Here is a 26,551-nt window from a genome sequence, read left to right on the forward strand (position 1 = left end):
TGCATCCCAAAAAAAAGATAAAAAAATCAAGGAGGTCAGCTGACACCATGATAAATGCCTCAGTCTAACATTCCGAAGAAATGCATGGCTATGACAGATATGCAAGTAAAAAAAGTCTTGAAGGACTCATCATATGATGTTAGTTATTTTATTAGCGATAAAGAGGAAGATGGAAGGCACTGCATTTCAGTCGTTAGAAAGATATTAACTGATCATCTGGTCTTTAGACATTTTACTCAGATTTGGAATGTCCTACTTAGTTAATTTAGTAAGTACAATAAAGCTGTTCATCATTGAAAAAAAATGTAAAAACCTTTGCTGACATAACGTGTTATGGACCACACTATGATGGTCTCTAATTATTAATCATTTCACTCCTAATAATATATTTACACGGGTGGTAGAGGAATTAATCCATACTCCAAAAACTGTATACACATTTCTTACCATGTTAAGTACAGTGAATAAAAGTAAGAAATAATTTTCAGCAGTAAATTGTGCTTGACTGTGGTTCTTTTACTAAACTAGGAATTATTGGAAACTATCACACAAAGTGTAAAATTGAGTTTAAAATAACAAACTTGGAAGAATAACTGATTAGGTGATATTTTCTAATTTGGCTATTTTGACCTAAAATTTCAGTGGTCAATCACTACACATTCTAAATGTAATCTAGTGAATAATTGTCTTTATTAGAAAATGACTGGCAGGCTTCTTTGAACAGGCAGATTTCCAAAGGCATTAATGGGGTTATTGCTAAATGCAGAATTGTAGAGAACTGCTACGGGCATTGCACATTTAATGATAAAACATACAAATAGGAAAAATTCTCCAATTTGGCAACTTGTACAGCTTTTTTACAGCTCCTAAATATTTTGGTCTAAATTTACAATCTTATCAAGTTTCCACAATTCTAGGTTTTGTGAATAATGCAAAGCAAGTGAACTAGAGTAAAAATGAATGAAGACTGAATTCCCCAGAGAGCAAACTGGTGAGAATTTCTGAATATGGGAATGAGAATATTACTATTTGATATCAGTCAATAACATATTTTGAGAGATATGGAAATCATGCTATTCTTAGAAAATAACATTACCTGTTGGCTTAAAATTTATCTCTTCATCCATCGTAATTAATCCCACAGAAGATAAATCATTCAGATTTTTCAAACAAAGTTCTGTTACAAAAAGATACAAAACATAAAACAGACTCTTCTTATTTTACAATCAAAACTTAGTTTGGGAAAAAGTACTGCATTTTAAAAACAGTAACTTGCTTACTTTTCACCCTTGGAGGAAAACTTGAGATACTTGTATTTTTTTGGTCTAAACATACTACCACAAGATTTAGAGAACAAAACATGGTATTAAAACCTGTATGTTTGAGTACTAAACATATTTATAAAACAGAAATACAAATCAATGCAAACCTGCACCTAGCAATATTATAAATAAGATAATAGAAAGTTTTAAAAAGACAAATGAAAAACTAGACTATATGGAAGGGTATGCATTATTTACAAAAGAAAAATCACATGTTCTAAACTTTCACGACATTATGTCGAATTTGTTATTTAAAATTAGTCCTTTTTTTGTTTTTGGCAGATATTAACGCAGTGTATTTTTATTTATACATAGTTTTTAAACAACCACTTCAACATGAATTAAATAGAATTATACAAATTTCAAGGTGTAGTATAGTATTATATCTTCAATCTGTTTCTATTTTTGGAAATACGATATATTACAGACTACACTTTAAAAGCATAATTTTGGACAAAAATAATTGCCTATAAAACTGCAAGTATTCTGAATTGCATAAAGGTACATTTGTGTTCAGAAAAAAATGAAATGTGAATTTAAATAAAATAAACTATAAAGAATTTAAAAATAATTTTAGTACAAACTATAGTCAAATTTAGTTAACTATTGTCTTGTGCTAAAACTGAGGAAGTGACAGATCTTCTTTAAGAAAAAGTCTTTCACAAACCTTGCAATTTTGCTTCAATTCCCATTTTGTCTAATCCTTTTGAAAAACCTGAAATATAGCAAGAACATGTTAACTAAGTAAAAAAAATTAAATAAAAGTTACAATATATCTGAATTTACGGTTTGTTTTTAAAATGTATTTATATTTTTACAAAATGGATTATTAAACACCAGAACCTAAATTACACTAAATCATAAAATAGATATATTGGCATTATGGTGATTACAATCATTGGTAAGTGTATTTATCAAGTTTACCATGTTGCTTTTTTTAGACATATATCATAAATTAATACTCGGCTTCATTAGCACCAGGCTGCTTTAAAGAAAGGACAAGACTAGAAGGGCAGAAATATTCTGACCTAGTAGGCCAGTAAGGACTATATGGGTAATGAGGGCCTTAACCAAAAATAGACTTCAAAAATCAACCATTCAACAACTTACCCTGGTATTTCCCCTGGGGCCATTTCTCTATAATATTCCTTTTTGCAATTTTTGAACCAAGCTGCTATAGATTAGTACAGTGATATATACATACAGAGTTATTCACTTAAGTGAGAACTGCCAGAGATTTCAAATCTAAGGCCAAAATAGCCAAACTGAAAACTGAATTAACTTGGAATTATTTTTCTAATTTCACGATTTTGGCCTTAGATTGAAATTAATTTTGAATTTGCACATTCATTTATAAATCTGATAGCGATATACATTAATAATATAAAATGTGTGGGTGCTTAGCAAATATATTACTATAAGGCTTAAGTCAGGTCTTTGAAAGCACATGGAGTATAAGGTATTGCTGTTAAATATTGGAAAGGCATTGCTAGGTCAAATTATGTCAAATAAGCAAAACGCTATATTTGTCTATGAATGTGATTAGTTAAAAAATAGCAAGTATGGAACTCTATATCTTTGCAAGAATGCGGGGGTGGGGGGGAGGGGAATCATATTTGCTATGTATTTAAATTATAACACATGGATGTGTATAGATAAGAAATTACCTCCCATATTGCTCTATACATTGATTTGATAGGATTTAAAGTAGGGCTTTGCAGAGTGGACAAACAAAAAAAGTTATGATGTGAAAGGAAAATGGCTTGACATCAGGATTTTGTTTAGATTGGAGATTAGTTACACACATTTAATCAGGAAGGCTGCAAAGAAGGTTGTATTAGTCATAATGGAAGCTCATAAGAGAACCATGAAGATATTTATCCAATAAAAAGCCATCTTTCTTGTAAATGTAAAAAAATGAAGAAATTGTCAAACTTTTGTAGATGGCAACTGTGCACACATTCATTTTGTATTACTTTCAATATTAATACAAATTGTGGTTGCTTTTTTTTTTTTATCACCTGATGGAACTTCAATATGTTACAAATATAAGTTGCATATTGATTCGCTTTAAGGAAAACTGTCACCAGCTATGAACTTGAATTCAATGTTCCATGTTTTCTGAAGTTAATGTAATTCTAATATGTTTAAAAAAATGCCCTTCTCAAATTAGAAAAAAAACACAAGGCAATTACAGAACAAAACCAGTTAACAGCTCAATTTTGTCTTGTCACTGTATAATGAAATGTCACATTATGTGAACACATACCATAATGAGAGGGGTTCTTCAGAGCCCGGATGTATAGAAAAGTTGATCGTATCCACTCCAAAGCAATATTAACATCTGTGATGGTATGCAGTGTTATTTCTGCATTTAGATGTTCGACTAAATGCCTATGCAAACTAATTATATAAAACATAAAATATACACAATCTTATTACAAGTATAAATACAAGAAAATAATCACACCATTTTACTGATGCACAGCACAACTTGATACAAAAAGAACCATATCAAACACCAGCATAGCATGCTCCAAAAGGAAATTACATATAAACTACATGCAATATGAATCAGCTCCAGTATTGTACATAATATTGTACATATAGGTCTTACATAATATGCACAAAATCTACTGATTCTCAGCATATTATGTGAAACCAATATATGTACAATATTGGAGCTGATTGATATTGCATGTAGTATTTTTCTTTCCTTTAAGAATGAATAAAAGCCTTAATTTAAATAGTTTGATACGTTTTTCAAATTATTTCATGTTTTTGCATAAACTTTTAAATAGATTTTCTCAAAATATAAAAATATGAAAAATATACTATGTATAAAGAAATATGCCAACATATAAAAAAAGTATCAAAATATTACAAAATTAAAATGTTTTTAAAACTAAATCATTTTAAAAGCTTGGCCAACAACATTAAATCAAGGCTTATGGCTGATATACAATCAGTCATACATGCAGACACATTCACAGATACATTTAGGAATACAATTTTCTTTCAAATCAGAGAGGAAAATTAGCTTCCAAACCTCATCCTGTATAGTTCTTCCCTGTCCCATATAGTCCACCCATTCCTACCTCATAGACCATCTCCGAATAAAGAATATCAGGTCCTAGTTCCCTACATAGAGCTGTTGTAATGGTGACAACTGCACACACCCTCCAATGTTACACACACACACAGAGAATGGCTATGAGGCAACAAGCCTGCCTTAAAATTATCTACAGCACAGGATGAGGAGACAACATCAAGGCAGTGTTCCAATTAAATAAATTATAAATTAAAATCTCACTTCTTCTACAAAACTGATAATGGGAACAGATTATCTACAAAGAGCAAAAGCAATGGAAGTGTTCATGGAGTAACAATTGAAGATTATGCTAGCTTTCAGGGGCGGGCTGGGCCAGGGGGCAGGGAGGCAATTGCCCCCCAGGCCGCCCAAAATTATTTTAGGACCGGCCGCGGCGGGCCGGCCCTTTAAATGCTGCAGCCGCCGAGCGCTCTGTAAAGAGCGCTCAGACGGCTGCAGCTGCTTTTCCCTCCCTCCCCTCCCCTGTAGGTGGCCGAGCTGCACTCCAGTCCGCGGTCCCGGCCGGAGTGATGGGAAGGTGCACACTAAGTGTGCACTTCCTGTCAGTCTGGCCGGGTACAGGAAACAGAAACTCCTGTTCCGCGCGGAACAGGAGTTTCTGTTTCCTGTACCCGGCCGGACTGACAGGAAGGTGCACAGTGTTTGTGCACCTTCCTATAACTCCGGCCGGGACCGCGGACTGGAGTGCAGCTCGGCCACCTACAGGGGAGGGGGTAAGAAGAAGGGGGGGGGAGAGAGAGAGTAAGAAGAGGGGGGAGAGTAAAAAGAGGGGGGGAGAGTAAAAAGAGGGGGGGAGTAAAAAGAGGGGGGGAGAGTAAAAAGAGGGGAGGGGGAGAGTAAAAAGAGGGGAGGGGGGAGAGTAAAAAGAGGGGAGGGGGAGAGTTAAAAGAGGGGAGTGGGGGGAGAGTAAAAAGAGGGGAGTGGGGGGAGAGTAAAAAGAGGGGAGGGGGAGAGTAAAAAGAGGGGGGAGAGTAGAAAGAGGGGGGAGAGTAAGAAGAGGGGGGAGAGTAAGAAGAGGGGAGGGGGAGAGTAAGAAGAGGGGGGGAGAGTGAGAAGAGGTTGGGGGGAGAGTAAGAAGAGGGGAGGGGGAGAGTAAAAAGAGGGGAGGGGGGAGAATAAAAAGAGGGGTGGGGGAGAGTAAAAAGAGGGGAGGGGGAGAGTAAAAAGAGGGGGGGAGAGAGTAAAAAGAGGGGAGGGGGAGAGTAAGAAGAGGGGAGGGGGGAGAGTAAGAAGAGGGGGGGAGAGTAAGAAGAGGTTGGGGGGAGAGTAAGAAGAGGGGGGAGAGTAAGAAGAGGGGAGGGGGGAGAGTAAGAAGAGGGGAGGGGGGAGAGTAAGAAGAGGTTAGGGGGAGAGTAAGAAGAGGGGGGGGGAGAGTAAGAAGAGGTTAGGGGGGAGAGTAAGAAGAGGGGAGGGGGGAGAGTAAGAAGAGGGGAGGGGGGAGAGTAAGAAGAGGGGAGGGGGGAGAGTAAGAAGAGGGAAGGGGGAGAGTAAGAAGAGGGGAGGGGGGAGAGTAAGAAGAGGGGAGGGGGGGGAGAGTAAGAAGAGGGGAGGGGGAGAGTAAGAAGAAGGGGGGAGTAAGAAGAGGGGAGGGGGGGAGTAAGAAGAGGGGGGAGTAAGAGGGGAGGGGGGAGTAAGAAGAGGGAAGAGAAGGAGTAAGAAGATGGAAGAGAAGGAGTAAGAAGAGGGGAGGGGGGATAATAAGAGAGGGGGATGTAAGAAGAAGGGGGAAGTAAGAAGGAGGGGAGATAAGAAAAAGAGGGGGGTAAGAAGAAGAAGGGGGGAGTAAGAACAAGATTGGGGAGTAATTAGAAGAAGGGGGTAAGAAGAAGAGGGGGGTAAGAAGAAGAGGGGGTAAGAAGAAGAAGAAGGGGGGTAAGAAGAAGGGGGGAGTAATAAGAAGAAGGGGGTAAGAAGAACAAGGAGGGGGAGTAAGAAGAACACAGGGAGGAGGGGGGGTAAGAAGAACACAGGGGGGGTGGGTGAGTGTGAGAAGAGACCGCTAGGGGAGGGTGGGGGAGAGGAGAGACCACTAAGGGGCAGGGGAGAGCTCTAAGGGACAGAAGGGACAGCTCTATAGGACAGGGGGCAAGACAGGGAGCTCTTTAACACTACGTGCACACACACACACAATGCATCCCTATACATACACAGAAACACACAATGCACCCCTATACATACACAGAAACACACAATGCATCCCTATACATACACAGAAACACACAATGCATCCCTATACATACACAGAAACAGAACATGCTTCCCTTACACACAGAGAAACACACAATGCATCCATTACACACACACACACAATGCAACCCTTACACACAAAGACAATGCATCATTTGCACACATACACAGAAACATACAATGCAAACCCTTACACACACATGCAAACACACACACTGTTTTCTTACATACACACAGAAACACAATGCATCTCTTACACTCAATGCACACACATACAGACACACACCTTGCATCCCTTATGCATACAAACACAGATTCACACAATGCATCCCTCACACACAACCAGAAACACATAATACATCCCTTATACACAAATACACACTGCTTGCACTACACACAAACACACTGCATCACCTGCACAAACTGGTATCCCTATACACTACATACCATAAGCACACATATTAGAACCTCTACAATAACACATAACACATCCCCTACACACTCCACTCCCTGTGAGCGAGCTCATGGGTGGGTGGAACATATAAGTGGACTTATGAGTGGGCCTTATGGGCATACTCACCGTCAGGCACTGGGGCCCAGACCTTGAGCTGTGTAAGAGGCCCCCAAAAAATGGAGCTGCTTCCAATTCTCCCAGAACGTTGAATTTTGTGACCACAGTTGCAAACAGCCTCCAGAGGTCCTGTTCTACACCAGACCAGTGGAGCCAAACTGCAGCCCATCATCATCTAATTGTAAGTAGGCAATCTAGTATATTATTAGTGACACTAATCTATAATTTACCTCACATTAAAGGGACACTATAGCTTAATGAAGTGGTTCTGGTGTCTATAGCTGGTCCCTGCAGGCTTTTTAATGTAAACACACACTGTGTGCAGCACTGGCGTTAGTTCATATGGCAGATCATATGGGTGGGGCATTGTGATGTCACATGGGGGGGGCGGCAAATTTATATTTTGTCTAGGGCGGCAAAAATCCTTGCACCGGCTCTGATCCTGGGCAGGTGCACCAGTCTACTGGTGACCCACAGGAGGGGAGTGCACTGATTGCACTGCACTCTCCTCCTGCCCAGACCCGTCTTGACCGCAGTGCAAGTGCCCTCTGCTCTCTGCCCCTAATTTACAGTGCCTCACACTCACAACAAGCAGTGCCTGGAGCCCTTTGCAGAGACGAAAACAAAGAGGTACTGCGGCAGCTGGCCGTCCTGCAAGCATTACATTAAACAGCTGTTCCCCATGCAGCCACAGGTGGCGTTGTGCTGGGAGACTGTGATTACTCTTCACTTCCTCCCAGCCTACAGAGCAGCACATGGGGGAGAGAGGAGGAGGCATGATTTAATCTTGAATAAATCCTCTAAGCAAGCCTTTATAAATTTGGGGGGATCAGCTCTGTTTCCACAGTTTATTGGTGTTTACTCTCATCTCTGTATTAATATTGAGGGATGTCTAAGTAGTAACATCAGTGTGTGTCAGCAGGGCCAGCCGTTGGGGTGGGCAAGCTGTGCGGTCACGCAGGGTGCCATGACAACAGAGGCGCCCGGCGGCCAACACAGCTCACAAGTTGGGTACACCAGCATATTTAATTTAAACGATTCGCTGGTGGTCCACTGGTGCGCACCAGCAGTAGGTGCAGTCAGATCATATCCTCTCCCTCGTGGTTCCGGCGCTCAGTTAGTGAGTCAGAGCACAGGCTCAGAGATTCTCAGCCTGTGCTCTGACAACATTGAAAGTCAGAGCCGTGAAGGAGCGGGTATGGCAAAAAGCTACTGATTAGCATAACATCAATATCCGTTATAAAACCAGAAAAAGGTGGGCATGGATGGTGAACTGATTTGGTGGCGCAATGGGCCACTTGACTGGTTTTGCCCCCCAGGCCTAAGGCTGCCAGCCCTCCCCTGCTAGCTTTAGTGTACAGATAATCTTAATTTTAATAATGACAGGAGGCGAGTATTTTGCATAATCTTTCTTTACTATCTCCATAGCAGCAAAGAAAAGAGTGACATAACTTTTAACCAATCACAACGTAGAATAGGGTATAAGAGGTGTGACCTATGACATCATTTCCTCTTTAAAATTGCGACATCACAAGGTCATAAATGTAGAAAATAACAGAACAACTGAAAAGTCCATAGAACAAGAAACTGGAAACTTAATAAGAATAAATTGAACCGGAACAGGTAGAATGCAGATGAAGGCATCTCATTTTCAAACGATGGTCTCCCTAGACCTGATGATAAATCTCCTGATGCGATGATGACGACATCTTGTATGGAGACTTTAATGATTCCGTGTGGCTTCTGGTTAAGCTGAAACGAGAGTATAATATGCATTAGAATCCAGAAATGATTGTTTAAAACAATGAGTGTCTGTCCCGTAATTCAACTTAATATCGTCTAATAAAATGATCCTCCCTTAATGGTGTTAAATAAGTATCCCACCCAAACAGTATATATATAGAACTATAAGTGAATGAAAATAAGGCATTTAAACAAGAGCTACCGAGTTAGGTATTATACCACTATATGAGAGCAAAGTGTAATAAGTAGAAGTGAAAATGAAAGGGAGGGAAGAACGAAAGAGAACAGGGAGGGAAAATACTCGCCTCCTGTCATTATTAAAATTAAGATTATCTGTACACTAAAGCTAGCATAATCGTCAATTTTATCACATGACAGCAGGCTTCGTATTTTGCAATTTCAACGCTGTGAAAGAAAAGAAAACGCTGGGTTATCAAGAGGACGAAAGTAGAATGTCCTAAAGGTAGATTCTCTGGTCCAGTCCGCTGCTCGTAAAATGTCCGATAGGGCCTCGCCTGCCTCATAAGCGGAAGAGGCCGCTGCCCCACGTACGGAGTGTGCTCCAAAAGCTTGGTAAATGCCGGCAAGGGATAATTGCCATCTAACCCATCTGGCCAGTGTAGTAACCGAAACCGGACCATAAGGGCGGACGTAAGAGATGAGAAGCTGATGAGTGGAAGGCTGCCGCAACGTCGCAGTGGCTTCCACGTATTGACGGAGGGTTGAGACCACGCAGAGTTGAGGGTCAGAAGGGAAGAAAGGGTAGAAAACCAAGTGAGAGTTGGACTTAGTGCGACGTGAGATCCGAAAGGTAACACCCGCCGGACAGAAGGTAAACGCGTTGGCGTCAAAGGCGCGTACGTCCGATACCCGTCGAAAGGAAACCAGACAGAGTAGGAAGGTGAATTTTGCGGTAAGCTGGCGGAGTGACAGTTCCTCGTTGGGAGGCCAATTTCATAAGAATTGAAGGACCACACCAACGTCCCAAAGTCTAGAGTATTTGGGTTCCGTGGGGCGCCGTAGGCGCCTGCCGCGGAGAAGTCTGCAGATGAGCGGGTCCTTACCAACAGGAGTCCCCTGAGTCGGAGTATGAGCCGCTGAGATGGCCGACCGTACCACGTTGATGGAACGGTATGATTTCCCGGCAGTGAAGAGTGAGGTCAGGAAATTCATGATGGAGTGAGTAGGTGCAGTAAAGGGATTGAGGTCCCTTCCCTCACACCAACTTGTCCAGGAATGCCATGCTGATAAGTAGCACCTCCTTGTTCCTGGTGCCCATGAATCCCATAGCAGGTCCTTAGTTTCCTGCGATAATTTCTTGGTTCTCCAGGAGCCCCGGAAAGAGTCCAGGCCACAAGGGGCAAGCGCTCCTGCAGGACTAGTGGGTGAGGTAGGCCCAATGGGTTCCTGAGGATGGTTGGGGAATCTGGTAGGAGGAGGGGATCTTTGATTGAAAGTTCCAGAAGGTCCGGATACCATGGCTGGCTCTGCCAGAGCGGCGTGATGAGAATTATTGTCACTCCCTGTAGACGGATCCGGTGAAGGACCCTCGTTATCATTGCGAAAGGAGGGAATGCGTAGGCACCGTCCCTTGGCCATTGTTGGAGAAAAGCGTCCGTTGCGAGGCTCTCTGGGTCTGGGATCCAGCTGAAGAAAACCTCTGTCTGTCGATTGTTGCGGGACGCGAATAGGTCTATGGAGAGAGGTCCCCTCTGTGCATCCAGTAGCGCGAAAATATGAGGGTCTAGCTGCCAATCGCTGGCGTCCCACCAATGTCGTGAGTACCAATCCGCCGTCGTGTTGGAGTCTCCTGGTAAGTGCTCTGCCAGCAAGGTGATGTTGCGTGGTAGGCAGTAGTCGAAGATCTCTTTCGTGAGATCCGCCAGTGTTCGAGAACGAGTGCTTCCAAGGCGGTTGATGTATCTGACCGCTGAGACGTTGTCCATGCGGAGTAGGATGCAGCAGTTGGATCGATCCTTTGCAAGGCTGCGAATGGCGAAGGACCCGGGCAAGAGTTCCAGGCAATTTATGTGCATCGAGAGCTCTTCGGAAGTCCAGACTCCTCCTGTGGACGTGGTTCCGTCTGTTGCTCCCCAGCCTGAACGACTGGCATCCGATTCCAGCACGAAGTCTGGCTGGTTCCCGAATATGGCCCTGCCATTCCAAGCCTGCATGCAGTTCAGCCACCAGTGTAGTTCTTCCCGAACTTCGGCCGGCATTGGAACCGGTTGGTCGTATGTCGGTTGTCTGCGAAGGAAACTTGCCTTGGGGCGTTGCATGGCCCTGTAGTGCCTGGATGGATGCAGAGAGAAGGCCTACAATCCGTGCCAGTAATCCTAGGGGTATGGTAGTCCAACGAAGGACTTTTCGGATCTCCCTGCGGATTGCCGTAATTTTGGTAGCCGGGAGGTGGAGAGTGCATGATGTGGAGTCTATTACGAATCCGAGGAATTGAACTGATTGAGCCGGGGTCAATGCGGACTTGGGACGGTTGACGATGAAACCCAGAGAGTCCAAAAGGTGTAGTGTGTTTTCCGTGTGTCTCCGCACAGTCTCTGCATCCTCGTCGAAGATCAGGATGTCGTCGAGATAGATGATGCATCTTATGCCTTGGGATCTGAGCTTCGCCACTACTGGCTTCATAATCTTGGTAAAGCACCATGGGGCCTAACTGAGGCCAAACGGGAGACAGGTGAACTGCCAGGGAATCCCGTGCCAGAAGAAGCAGAGGTAGGGACGGCTGCTTCTGTGTACCGGAATGGTAAGGTACACGTCTTTGAGGTCCAGACGAGTGAACCAGTCGTCGCGTCGAAGCAAGTCCCGGAGAAGATGTACACCTTCCATTTTGAAATGACGGTATACCACGTGAGAATTGAGCTCCCTGAGATTGATAACGGGGCGAAATTCACCGGTTTTCTTCCTGACCAGGAAGATATTGCTGTAGAAACCGGTGGCATCCGGAGCCGGTTGGATGGCACCCTTGGAGCGAAGTTCTCGGAGTATGAGGCGGGCGTCTGCCCGTGTAGGCTGGATCGGACGTGGAGGGGCCAGCTGGAGCGGGGTCAAGTCGAACTCTATTCGATAGCCCTGCACCATTTGGATTATCCACGCGTCTGAAGATAGTTCTTTCCAGTTCTGGAAAAAAAGAGAAACACGACCTGCGATATGACAGGAGGTTAGAGGCAGAGTAAGATTCCGACTTACCGTTGGAGAATCTTGCCCGTGAGCGTCCTCGGCTGCCTCGGCCACGATCAGATCCCCTGAATTGGTGGAATCTATTTCGGCTAGATGAATCTGGGTAGAACATTTGCTGAGTCCTTGTTGTACGGGGGCCGGATGGCCAAAAACGGCTGGCGGCACGGCCCCTCTGCCGTCCAGCCCTTCCAAAAACACCACGGGTGTGAGAACCGCGGAAGACTTTCCGCATTGAAGATTGTGCCTTGTTAAGGGACGTGAATATGTTGACCCTTTTATTTAATTCCTTAAGGAAGGCCTCTCCAAATAATTTACCCTGTGCTAAGGGTCCTAATTCCTTGTCCCCCAGTTCAACCAGTTTTTCGTCGATACGGTAAAGTGCTGCTCGGCGCCTCTCCGAAGAGAGGGCTACGTTGGTGTTCCCTAGGAAACAGAAACACCTTTGTGCCCATTCCCGGGTATCTCGTGCCCATTCACGCACCGTATCTGGGGTAAAAGTGTCAGCCCTCTCGTAGGCTTCATCCGCCATATCCATGATTCTGGCTCCCTGGAGGAGTCGGAGTCTTCGGAGTCCGCTTTATAATGAACCCGTTTAGAGATGGGCCTGGGGACTTCAGAGTCTGTTTGGAGCGACTTGGAAGCGGCTTGTTCCATAGCTGCAGCCACAGCTGCTGTTATCATGGCCTGGAGGTTTGAGGTTTGTGATTCCTCCATTATAAGGAATGAGGATTCGGGGCTCACCCGATAAATTGCGTGAGGGCACTTAGGCACAATTAGTGGAGAGGCCTGGAGACCGGGGTGGTATAGTATCAGGACTAAATAACCTGAGGTTAGAGACCGGTAGGTCGTAGGAAGAGGAGAGGGCTGTTTCACTGGGGCTCACCCAGGTAATCGGAATCCTGCATGAACAGGTCCGTTTAGCAGCATAAAATGGGGGCTCACCCCGGCCAGAATAAGGTACAGACCAACTGGCTAAACCAACCCCAAAAGTAAGGCACTAACCTGGTCCCACTGAGTGAAAAAAGGGTCAAGGATTTCCAATTGCTTGCAGGATTAGCTGTAGCAGAAAAATCAGGCAGTGTTTATCCCTTTAAGATGGCCACCGGACTGACAGCCTTAGTGTGGGGAGGATAGTACCTCCCCCAGTTTGGGCGGCAAGACTGTAAGCTTGTCGTTCGTATAATTAAACTGCCAAACGTGCGAATTGTAAAATGGATGCGAACGCCTTAAAAGGCAATCGCATCAAACTGCCGAACGAAGAGTTCGGTAGAAAGAAACGAATAGTCAATGTGCGGTCGCACAGGAAAAACCGCGGGCATTCGCGTCAAACAGGCGAATGCGCAAAAACTACCGAATAAAACGTTCGGTATAAAACAACCGAAAAGTTTGTGCGCGAGCGCACAGAAAAGCCGTTGGCAGAAACAGAGACATGGAGGGAAAGTATAGACGGCGGTGAAGCCATGAAAGACACCTAGGGAGCCAGGCAAGGTCCCATGGTGTACAGATAGGGTGATAGAAATAATAGGGCAAATATTTAAATGCACAGTGATAGAACAAAAAGCATGTAAGTGAATAGAATATGTTAAATATAGATAACACTAAATATAGTACTTAACTTGTGATGGAGCAGCAAAGAAAGAGGAAATGGTGTCATAGGTCACACCTCTTATACCCTAATTCTACGTTGTGATTGGTTAAAAGTTATGTCACTCTTTTCTTTGTTGCTATGGAGATAGTAAAGAAAGATTATGCAAAATACGAAGCCTCCTGTCATGTGATAAAATTTCTAAATGTTCCTGTCTTCCATAGCCTGAATCAATATTGGGAGTTTTTAGTCTAACAAATTCATTGGTCACCAGTTTGACATCAATCATATAAAAAACATTGTTAAAGCCTCCATCCAACTGTGGGAACTAGAAACAAGGTTGTGGCTTGCAGTCCAGCACTTCTCTGGACTGAGGGCAGGGTAGTAATCCATACATGCGTAAAGGCCAGCACTCCACTTGGCATTTGTCCAGGGAGCACAGAGCTAGTCAGGGAGATGTTTTGATCTCCCTGTTTGCTCCAGCACTCCTCATACAGATTTTGGACCTCAGCCAATTGCAATTAGAAGAAATAAAAACAGAACAATATGAAGACAGGAGAAAATAAAGACTTGTCTTAAAATGTCCAAAGGCAGCCTGGTAACGGTGAAGCTCTTCATCAGATCCCACGACTTGCTCTGCCCAAAAGTGGGAGCTTTAACCCTCTATAAAGTAATGTAGATGTATAAGACAGAAAGAGACCAAGAAGTTCTTATTGGATAGTAACAACTCATTGGTTGGTGCCTGGGTCTGTCCCTGATGGTGGCCTGGACTTGGTTATTCAATCAGTTTTTACAGTGTACAGCATTCGGAAAATTATGTCTCACTTTTACTGTAATCTTCTCTACTTGTAACTCTAGCACTGCTTATCGTGAAGCTGAATCAGGAACTCTCTCCTGTCTGGCCAGACACTGATAATTAGATCTGTGTTGAAATCTACAGTATAAAGGTCAATCTCATGACCTAATTGTAGCAGTGATGTGATAAATAAACAACAGAACAATACTTTTTAATAAATATTAACTACATTTAAATTAGCAAAAATTAAGTTTTTAATCGAAATGACAGAACTTTACAGAAGAAAAGGTAATCTCTGACCTGCTTTCTATTGTGTCTGCACCATCTAACATGTGTACATACTTCTCTCTTGTGTTTATCCTTGTCATAATAACTGCTGTTGCTGTGGTATCATACTGAGGATAAATAATAATAATAATAAGTTTATTGTAATCTATTCATACAAAAGCAGTTTAGAAAGTAGCATTATATTGTCACAACATTTAGAGGTATTGGAGACACCAGAAATATCCATGGACCAAACAAAATTTGAGAATTTCAAGTAGTTAAATACAGTCGAAACCTGGGTGGAGTGGCCTGTCAACTGATTAAGTTGGACACATATGCTTGAAGCTCTCCAGAAAAGTGGCGTTCTCGGCATGGCTATCAGCTATAACTATTTCTAAAAAGAGCATAATAGTAACACTAGAGTGACCAAAACCTGCCCAGTCTGCAAAATGTCTAGCAGGACGGCAAAGAAACTCAAATCCAGGGTGACAGGCCTTTAAGTAGCTGTGCTCTCTCCTCCATGATTGCATGTCCAAGATGGCACAGATAAGCTACCATCCCCTTCCTCTGACTCGGAACAAATTTACATAGCATCAGTCCCCCCAGACGCACCAACGACATATCTATTGGTGCATCAAATGCTGACAGAACTGAAGTTCTCTGTCCAGGCGACTTCTTTACCATGGCGTAGGAAATCAGGTCCGACATGCAGCCATAGTGGGGTGCACAGTACACTTAAAGGAAAAAGCCAAAGAGCGGACAACTAGGACAGTGGATAATACCATCTATAATGTATAGTGTACAGATTATCCGGACAAATTCTACATATTACCTGCCCTGGATATTTGTACATAGTTATGTTTTACTGTTTAGCTCAATGATTTATTTTCCACGCATGTCTTACAATTCAAAGCAAAGAAAAAAGTTACTTGCAGACTATCCCAAATCCCTATGCAATTTTAAATAACTTGAGTTTTTTTGGTATCATCCTACACTCATAATTCACCTTGCTGTCTTCAGCAAGGAGCAAAAAAATTAGACAGAGAGGGGTATTTTTATAAAACCCTTACATACTTATGAACCCTTAATAGGAAAAGCAGCAGCACTGTAACATGGCTGTGTCATACAAAAACAAACATATAAAATTAAGCCATGTGGTTAAACTCCCACTACTGTTGGGTAGCAGAAATGACTATAGTATACATCTGCCCCAATACATACAATAAAAACCAAAGAAAAAAGTTACTAGCGCCCTATTCCAAACCTTATGCACATTTAAATAACTGCAAGTTTTATAGTAATATCCTACACTATCAATTCACCTTGCTGTCTGCAACTAGAAGGCAAAAAAAATGAGACAGACAGGGGTATTTTTGGAAACACTAGACACTTATTAGAGAATGTAACAAAAAAAATAGAGAGAGAATATAGCTATAGATCTGCAAAAATAGAAAGTACAATAGTGTAATACAGCAATATAAAGTGCAATATATGTACTAGCAGAAAACCACTAGAATCAAAGCCAATATCCTCCATATCCTTTATTTAATTGATACTTCAACCTTAATAAATTGTGCCACCATTTTCATTTTCTATAGCTTGTATTTCGATACAAAACTACAATTTTCAAATCTCTTTCACTTCTGCTACTAAAGACATAACTGGGGCCGTTACTAAAATGAAGACGTTAGCCCCCTCCTCAGGAAGTGGATAGCTTTTTATCTCTGCATTACTTCATTATTTTTGATTTTATTAAAGACACGGAGGGTACTCTTATGCTGCACTCTTTCTTTATTTCCCTCAGTAGCATAGAAATAAATAAAACAAGCATGAACATTACAATCATAATATTCATCTATAACATGGTCAATCAGAAATCTTCTTATCCTATAACAGGCAGCACTTAGGTAACCACTTTCTCTTTTTTGCCGCTCCCTCAGTAAGGTAGAACCTGGTCCCATGGTTCCTAACTGTGGGATCTCTATTATTGTGATGTTTGCTTTACTGTTGTGACTGGTACCTTCGGTGACGATATGTATAAGACACCCCTAGTCGATTCAAACATCATTCAGTTTCTGTGTAACAAAGTGTGGAAGTCCAAGGGCTTGGATTCTTACTTGCACAATTGCCAGGATAAAATGTTAGATATCTTGGGCCCAGCGACCTTTGGGGCAATGAAATAATCTTTGGCTTTGGACCAGACGGCACCACAAATCAATTTTGTTAAAAATCGAACCGGAACTTGTTAACCTAGCAATCACAGAGTTGGACACTCGGTCTAAAGGCTTTCTGTTCAGGGACTCCTTTGTTAAGGACTTAGGGTCTTACGTGCAAACTTTCAAGGCCTTTGTCAAAGCACAGGTCGATATGACCCAAGGTTTATGCTGGGGGTGGAAGAGCAAGGAGCCGTCTGTCCAGCCGAGTTAATGGTTTGGTCCCTTATTACTTCAGATGCTTGGGTACTCAGAGTTTTCAATGGTTATCTGATGTTGTACCCCCAGGGAGATTGTTTTTCCCCTACAAGAATGACCCTCGTCTCTGAGGAGATACAAGAGTTGGAGCCATATTCAAGATCCTAATGCACACTCCAGGTTTTATGAGCAATTTGTTTCTGATTCCAAGGAAAGTGGGTGTAGTCCGCCCAGTGATCAACTTGAAACAGCTCAATGCTTATGTGACATACCATCACTTCCAAATGGAATGCATTCACTGCCTGAGAGATTTGCTTCAGAAGTCAGATTGGATGACCAAGCTAGACCTGCGAGATGCCTATCTCATGGTGCCCATCACAGACGTTTCCTAAGGACTTCCTACAGTTCCATTCGGCATGTCTTCAGCTCATTGGTGCTTTACCAAGCTCAATCACTCTCCTTCACAGTCATGGGGTACATCTCTATCATTTATCTAGACTATATCTAGAATTAGATATCCTAATTCTATCACAGTTGGATCCCCTGCTTCATACTCATCTCGATTGCACCATGACCTTGCTGCAGAATCTGTGTTTCCTCATAAATTGGGAAAAGTTAATTCTCATTCCCACTGAACGGATCAAATTTCTCGGTCTTATTGTGGACTCCACTCAACAGACTCTACACCTCTCAGTGGCAAAATGAATGAACATCAAATAGGAGATATGACGCATGCTGACTACGTCACAACTTTCTCTCAGCCCGCTCAACACTTAGCCCGTGTTATTGGACTCCTGGCTGCCTCCATACAAGCCATATTTCCGGGTCCTCTTCCCTACAGATCCCTACAGTGTCTGTAGGCATTGTACCTGAGGGGTAAAGCATAATACGGAGACCTTGTGATGCAGGATGCAGAGACAAAAGAAGAGCTCCATTGGTGGCTCCTCCACATGGAGGCGTGGAATGGCTGAGCCTTTTTTGGCATGGCTCCAGATGTACTAATCGATTCCAACAGTTCATACGGCTGGGGGGCAATTCGCAGCTTGTCTCCAACACAATCCCAGTGCACTATGTTAATGAAGATGGACAATGACTCAGCTGTCAGTTACAGTAATCATCCAGGAGACACAAAGTCCAAAGATAGCACAAGATTTTTGGCAGTTTTGTTTTTAAAACAATACTGTGGTCAGGTTGAATATATCCCAGGACTACCCAATACTACAGTGGATTGATATTCCTGCCATCTATGAAATTCTAGCGATTGGAGTCTCGTTCTCTAAATTTTTTTATTGCATTTGGGATCTCTGGGGTCCTTTGGAGACAGACGTGTTTGTATCTCACTTGAATACTCAGGTACCAAAGATTTTAAGCTGGAGACCGGATCCTACAGCTTTGACAACTAATGTGTTTTCTCGAGAATTGCTGTTGCCATGAATTATGCATTTCCTCCATTTGCACTCATCCCACAACGCCTTCTCCATCTTCATCGTCAGTTGGGCATTCTGGTTAATGTGAATCCCCCTTTGGCCGTCTCTTTTGTGCTAAGATTTCTTATTGATTTGCAGGATAATGTGTCTTAATCCCTTAAACAACTTTCCGCCAAGCTAGTTATGCTGTTATATTTGATCTCTTGCAAGAGAGTTTCATATGTCAGGGCATATGTCAGGGCATATGTCAGGGCTCATTTTTTTCCCGATATTTTTCACAGCACTAAATCTACCTCCCGTTCGGTCTAGTACCTGATTTTTCCATACAAAACTGCAACTTTGTTTTGTTGCGTGTCTATGAATCCCCAGTGTCTTCTTCTACCTTGTCGTGTTGGGTCAAATGGCTTATGTCTTTGGCAAGTATTGATGTTTCGCTTTTATCTCCACATTCGGTTAGTGGTGCTATGGCATCTAAGGCCTCTTTGGTTTGTTGTCATTTCAAAAATATTTTGAAAGAGGCTGATTGGTCCTCAGAGTCTACTGTGATTTTCACTTTCGACCTGTCCACCATTTTGCAGTGATTGCACCGCTTTAAACTAGCATGATAGGAGCCTCCGTGTCTTTAATAAAATTCCTAGATTTTACTATTAACATGACATAAAATCATAATTTTATTAAAGACACGCAGGCAAGTATCATCCCACCCTCTCGCTCCTTAGGCAGTTGCTCACCTTTTTGTTTACTTCTCTAGTTGCCTGTCCTTGGACAAAAAGTGAGTTTTTAGATATAATACTGTAATATTATTATGCTTAAGTAAACTGTGAGGTTGTCATTGGTAACTTCTCATGGTCACACAATATTACCATATTTCTCTTATTTCTTCGATTGTGACCTAACTTACAAGACCATGCTGGATTCTGTAGCTGATTGGCTGACTGTGTTACTAGCCAAATATTGTGCTTGTAATGTTCAAGCTTATTTTCTATTGATTTTTTAATTTGTTATTTCTTTGCAGCTGAGGGATTTAAAGAAAGAGTGAAGCATCATACTCGCATCAAACTCTTTAATAAAATCATTTTGCATCATGTTAATAGTAAAATCTGGGAACTTTAGATAAAATTTACTAAATAGGAGACAGAGGACAGCCTTGTCTTGTACCATTTTCTAATCTACGATGGGTTCTTTCCCTGCTGAGATGTTGAAAGTCAACATTATTCCAATTTTAAAACAGGGCAAGGTCCTGTCGGATTTAGCTGGTTGCCATTCTATTTCACTGATCAATGTAGATACGAAAATGTTTTCAGCTATTCTAGCAGCACATCACACCAATTATTGTACACCATCAGATTGGTTATTGTAGCAGAGCTGCAATCCTGAGATATAATATCTCCGCTGAAATCCTCTGGAGCTGGAGAGAAGTGCAGTTAGTAATTATAGCTCATTCCCCCCAGTAACTGGACGACAGACAGTTCGAGGAGTCAACTGACATTTATTGTGCCACACTCTGCACAGACATGCATGGGGTCTCCATAGAGATTGCACAAGTCCCTTCCAGGCGTCTCTGTGTCTGGGAGATAATTGAGTCCCTGGAAGGCTTATTCAATTATCTATCACTTACAGGAAGCAACACAAAATATTACAAAATACCCCCAAAACATATGAAGATTCTACAGGAACCCCACAAGTCTTATATCCCCGGAAAGCCTGGGTCTGAGCACCCGACTTATCCAAATAGGGCTCAGATCTGTTGGGTAAAACGGAATCGCCATGCGGGTTTTGACCGGCCGGCCACGAGATGATGACCCAAAATAGTTCCAGAGAATTAAGGGCAACGGGCAGTCTTATTTGGGGGATTCCCATACGAACACTGACTAATGCTTACCCTGGCTCTTAGGGAGCAAATGCTTCCCCCATTCGGTAGTTCCTATCTCCCGAACATTGTTCGTGTAGCTGGTCTGTAAGTTAATGTAACAGAGCTTCCTGTACCCCGACTGGGTACCTCCGCCAAGGACTGCTTCCTAGCTGGAACAGGGGACAAACCGCAGCACTTCTGCCCACAGTCGCTGTGACTTGACTGGGGTCCTGGAACTGCTCCTTCCTGGAGCTAAATGGGGAACTAGCTCTTGTACTTACAAGGACTTTCCCCGTTGAATCTCCTGCAAGCTGGACAGGAGACACAGGAGTAAATCTTCTTTCCCTCCAATAACAGGCCGACACACAGTTTTGGAGTGTAAGCTGGAATAGCATTTTAATGGAGGCACACTGGCCTTTTATGCAAGTTTCCCAACAAGGGCGACACCCAGGTGCACCATGTTGGGCACAGGGACACAAAGTAAACAAACCTATAAAAACAGACTCATACAGTGAGACACTCCCATACACAAACAATAGAATCCCTCCTCTGTGTTTGGGAGATAATTGAATCAGGAACTATACTAATCTAACCTAATTATCTCCAAGCACAGAAAACAACATACAACTTTATAAAAACCCAAAAAGTACTTTAAAAACACACAAAACCTACATAAAGGCCACATCCCTGATAGCCCTGATCTGGGTGAACAACGAATAACCCAGATCGGTTAAGGGGTTCAGGAATTTCCTGGAAGTCATAGTTTTGACCGACCGCAAGCATGGCCCCATGCCCAAAACAGTTCCAGGGAAATCAGTGCTAACAGTCGGCCAAGTTCGGTAGTCAATTACAGGTTTCCCTGCAGGGCCCATAGTCTGTGGGCAGGAGGCTAGCAAGCAGGCCCCTCCAAGAACTTGTGGCAAACCCCTTGAAAATGGGAGTTTGTCACATACAGGTAGCAGTACAATCTTTGCCGGGGTTCGCGAGCTCGTGTAGCCGAAATGGGTTCCACACGCTCTATGACCAAGTACCACTACCTGTGTTTGGGAGACAAAATGGCCAAAAGCACTCAAGTTAATCCTTTAATTGCGGTTAACAGCCAGGGGTGGTCGGTGTTATGAACTAATAAAAAGGGGGATACATATAAGTTCCGTAAACTTTTAGATAGGTTCGGGCAACCCCAGGGAATGTTACAAGGTCATGTTCCTGGCAGATTTCCTTGTAACAATACACAACGTATAATACACATCATTGATCATGCTGAAAGGACTGGTGCCTCCCTTCTGTCTCTATCATTGGACGCTGAAAAAGTGTTTGACAAGGCCAGTTGGGAGTATTTGTTCCAAACACTTCAATCATTTGATTAATTAAATTGCTTTAAATGGCTCTCACAGCCAGAGTGATTGATTCAAATTTGTGTTCTGACTGGTCTAATGTTATTTTTTTACCAATCCTTCATGTTTTTCGATTACTCCCTGCATGTATACCATCCTCCTTTGCACAGCACTCTAGTTTACTCTAGTTTATGGTTACTAGGTTTATCTGGGAAGATAAGAAAGCTAGGCAAACGGTGATGGATGGGGAAAGGAGGGGTTCTGCACAATAAAGGTTGCAGCTGTCCTCTCCATGTTGATTCTGCTACATGCACCACAGGGCCCTTTACAATTGTTGGATATGGAGAGATACCAACTGAAACAGAAGTCTTTGGTAGCGATAATGTGGACCCCGGCCACTTCGCAGAGGCCTGAAAACCTCTTCTATCCTACAAGTGTGAATATGCTAAAAGTATGGGATTACTTTCACATCAAACTTCTATTGCATAATACATTTGTGTTATGGCCCTAGTGTCAGCTCAAAAGGCAATCTCCTCATGGATCACTTACAGAGTGGACAAAAGTTGGCCTTAATAATGTATCCCAGTTTTATACCCAAGGCACCTTAATACCATTCCCAGAACTGAAAGATTTTTTTTTAATACTTGCAAATCTCATGTGCTCTATTAAATTTCTCTCTCATGTCTTAGATAATTTAACTTGACTGATTCATGAGAAATGCTGGGTTTCTCTGCAACAACCCAAAACCTAACCTCAAGCATAGCTAGATATTGTATTAGAAAAAACATTTTCTTTTATGCAACAATGGGAACGTGAATGTTCACTAGGATTCGCCGCTCAAGATTGGATACATTCTATTAACGCAATGCAGAAAGCAACTTGTTACTATAGTTAAATATGTTTTCTATAGCCAAATCTCACTCCTAGTAAACTTCACCATATATATCCCAATGATGTTGTGGAGAACGAAAAAAAAATATTTTACATGTCTGGTGGTCCTGTTGGAAATTAGAACCACGATGGAAGCATATTGACTAGATGTTGACTAATATTGGTGTACTAATATCCCAGTGGTGTATCTTCAACTGATATTTTTTGAGACAACTTCATCTTACATGAAAATGTTTGTTTCTCACATTGCCTTGCCTACAAGAAGCCTCATAGCATTAAATCAGAAGCAGACTGTTAGTCCTAGTCTAACCCGAGTCACACAAAAATATTTGTATGACTCGGGTTAGACTAGGACAAATATTAAATTGTGTCCACAACCCAGATATCTCACAGAACATATTTGAATAAAAATGGGAGCATTGTAATAAAATGTGAGTAGATAACTGTAAAAAAGCAACAACATGATTTAACCTCTAGTAAGGGAAAGGGAAAACTGGTCAATATGCTTCTATTACCTGATGTTGAATGTGTTAAATATTAAAGATAATACTGCACACCTTTGACAATTGCAACAATAGTTTTCTATGTAGTTTCCTTATATTTTTGTTCTATTTGTCATTTTGTAACGCATCTTTCTTGATGTTGCAATCATACAGAAACATTTAATAAACTGCAAATAAAAAATGGATAGGCGTGTGGGTTTAAGTTCTACTATGCATACGCCTTATTAACATTATTTTGCACATGAATCATGATATATAAATCATATCACATTAGCATACACAAATTACAAAGCTGCAGGGCATACAGTTACCTGAGGCCGTCCGGCTCTTCCAATCATTTGTAAAATATCTGTTTCACTATATTCCTGGAACATCCCTGAAGCATAATGCATTGTTGATTTTATAACAACTAAATGAGCTGGTAGGTTAACTCCCATAGCCAAAGTGCTGGTAGTAACTAAAAAATAAAAATGTTAATTTTACAACAACAATCTCTTACAACAGGTACATTTGACAGACTATCTTTGCATTTACAGCATTAGATTATTACAGGGTTATGTTTTTATAAAATTTCTCCCAATATGCAGCACACATAGAAAGTGATTCTTCTAGTGCAGGGCTTTCAAACATGCAAGCCGCAGTGCCCCCAAATTAGGCCCGCAGCAATAACCAGCTGTTCCCCTGAGCCAATGCTGTGCTGGCAGGAAGTGATTAAATTTCACTTCCTCCAGGCTCCCAGACAGCAGGAACCACAGAGGTGGGAGGTGCAGTGGACTGCTGTGTCTGGAGACTAAATAGAGGGACTGGCAAGGGGACTTATTGAAATCATGATGGAGCAGAGACTGACATCTGTTCCCTCACAATGCCCAGCACACTGCACTATGAAAGGCTGTCAGGAGCATCCAGCAACATAGATTTTGAGTGTGCAGTATGTGTATATATGTAATAGAGTGTGTGTATATATATATATATATATATAAATAAAAATATATATGTAACAGTGTGTGTATGTATGTGTAACTGCGTGTATATATGTAATAGTGTATATGTGATAACATTGTGTATGTGTGTGTGTGTGTTTATATATAGATTCAGATAGCACTCCAGTGATAACATAAAAAGTAGCTTTTATTGCTCAAAGTTTAAAATATCAATGTTTCAGTTTGCACTACACATTTTCATCAGGATATATATACATTTGTGTGTGTATATTGGCAACTATGTGCGTGTGTAAAATTAGTTGGGGCAGTGCAGCCATGAGCGCAGTGGTGGAGGCCTATAATGTCATTGGAGGACTCAGGAGGGCTTATAGATCAGGGGCCTATTTGCCTATAATAGCGCAGCAGACCGGGACACAGATACACTTAGTGACCCATTTTCACTCCCACAGCCAGCTTGCTGAGAGCTGTGCAGGAGGCAGGGGCAGATACACACACACACAGGAGGAGGGAGAGAAACTAAAAACTACAGCTGAAACTATGTCAATTGTTACTTAAAGGTACCTGTGTGTTAGTTTGAATGTGTCACTAAGTGTTTCTGTGTATGTGTGGCAATGCATCCATCCCAGCATTGAAACAACAACACTGCCCTCTATATATATTTCAGTGGACAATATGGCCCTCCAGAACAAATGTGCCCTATTCTAGGGCACACGCATTTGCTGTTTTTTACAGTATTGTTTCTCAAACAACTTGATACTGCAAGTTGAGATGAAGGGTGTGCTCTAGAAGAATCACTTAGTGCTCGACAATTGTATTTTTTTGTTCATGAGGTTTGGTGTTGAAAATTCATACACGTATCCACTATATAGCTGTAATCAAAATTATTCAACTCTCATTAAAAATGAGGTTTATTGTCAAAATGTACAGTCTTTCACCTGTTTGCAATGAACAAATCAAACAAAAGCAATTGAAATAGCTCAATGCAATGAATGCTTCGAGTGGTTTCCCGCTTGTAGAGGTTGCAAGTATTACTCTGGAGTTTTTCTTCTTCATTTCTCCACAATACATCTGCCCTGACAATAGCATAGAAGCAAAGCAGGCAGTGGTCATATTGATTACTTTATCTTTCTTTGCTTCCAATATTATTGCAAGTCTTAAAAGTCTAACGATAAACAATCCAGACCGAAGCTGTATTGGGAAAGACTGAAATAAAATGGATTTTATAAAAATAAAAACAAGTGCCAATTTCTTATATTTAAAACAACAAATTACCCTACAGCATTCAGTGAAGATCAGCTCTTTCATTTATAGAAATTTTACATAAAAGATTCCCTGCAGGCTATTTTAATGTCATCAAACAAACTCATTGACTTGCACATCCCACCTATTATTTATTTTCCTTTATTTCTTAGATTTTTGTATTTTTTTTTATATAAGAGAAATATTGTGCATTGATTTTGTTCCACCACCATCAACTACTCCTGGAACCTCTTAAAATAGGCACTTTTAAACATGAAATATACAATTATATAATATTTAAGTAATTTCCTTACAAAGAACAGGCAGGTCTCCCATTGTGAATGCTGCTTCAATTATTTTTCTGTCAGACACATCCACCCCAGCATGGTGGTATCCAACACCATATAAAAATAGATCTGTTATGGAAACATTAATGAAGTTTATGGTTTTCTTCAAGGAAAATATACTTTTGGATGTAACCTACACAAAGAATGAGAAACTTGTCACTTACCCCTGAGTTTAGCATCTTTTAATGAACCAGCTGTCTTTCGAAGCCTTAGAGAATTGAATAAGACATTCCATTAATTATTTTATGGCATATGTCAGCATAACCGGAAATTTTTTTAACCAAATATTTACTGTCGGTTTTGGTAGCTCAGTAAACAATACAGTCAACACAACAGAAGAATAGTCAATGCACACTGCAAATAGATACAAACAACCATATCTACAGTTGCAAGAAAAAGTATGTGAACTCTTTGGAATTATATGGATTTCTGCACAAATTGGTCATAAACAAGAAGAGTAGCAGCAGTGCTGAACTTTCTCCATTTATAGACAATTTGTCTTACCGTGGACTGATGAACAGCAAGGCTTTTGGAGATACTTTTATAACCCTTTCCAGCTTTATGCAAGTCAACAATTCTTAATCGTAGGTCTTCTGAGAGCTCTTTTGTGCGAGGCATCATTCACATCAGGCAATGCTTCTTGTGAAAAGCAAACCCAGAACTGGTGTGTGTTTTTTTATAGGGCAGCTGTAACCAACACCTCCAATCTCATCTCATTGATTGGACTCCAGTTGGCTGACATCTCACTCCAATTAGCTCTGGGAGATGTCATTAGTCTAGGGGTTCACATACTTTTTCCACCTGCACTGTGAATGTTTACATGGTGTG

General features: G+C 41.7%; 1 protein-coding gene across 1 annotated transcript in view; it reads right to left on the bottom strand.

Moving 5' to 3' along the window:
* HFM1 (helicase for meiosis 1) overlaps positions 1 to 26,551 on the bottom strand; it is a 218,622-nt gene that overhangs the window by 74,081 nt on the left and 117,990 nt on the right. Inside the window, exons 14-20 of the mRNA XM_063428059.1 lie at positions 25,888 to 25,931; positions 25,691 to 25,792; positions 23,508 to 23,653; positions 14,812 to 14,906; positions 3,592 to 3,725; positions 1,990 to 2,037; positions 1,097 to 1,177 (exon numbers count right to left, since the gene is read on the bottom strand). Of these exons, the coding sequence (XP_063284129.1) occupies positions 1,097 to 1,177; positions 1,990 to 2,037; positions 3,592 to 3,725; positions 14,812 to 14,906; positions 23,508 to 23,653; positions 25,691 to 25,792; positions 25,888 to 25,931 (650 nt within the window). The remainder of the gene's footprint in view (positions 1 to 1,096; positions 1,178 to 1,989; positions 2,038 to 3,591; positions 3,726 to 14,811; positions 14,907 to 23,507; positions 23,654 to 25,690; positions 25,793 to 25,887; positions 25,932 to 26,551) is intronic.

The sequence above is a fragment of the Pelobates fuscus genome, chromosome 7 (assembly GCF_036172605.1).
Source record: "Pelobates fuscus isolate aPelFus1 chromosome 7, aPelFus1.pri, whole genome shotgun sequence".
Classification (NCBI taxonomy): domain Eukaryota; kingdom Metazoa; phylum Chordata; class Amphibia; order Anura; family Pelobatidae; genus Pelobates; species Pelobates fuscus.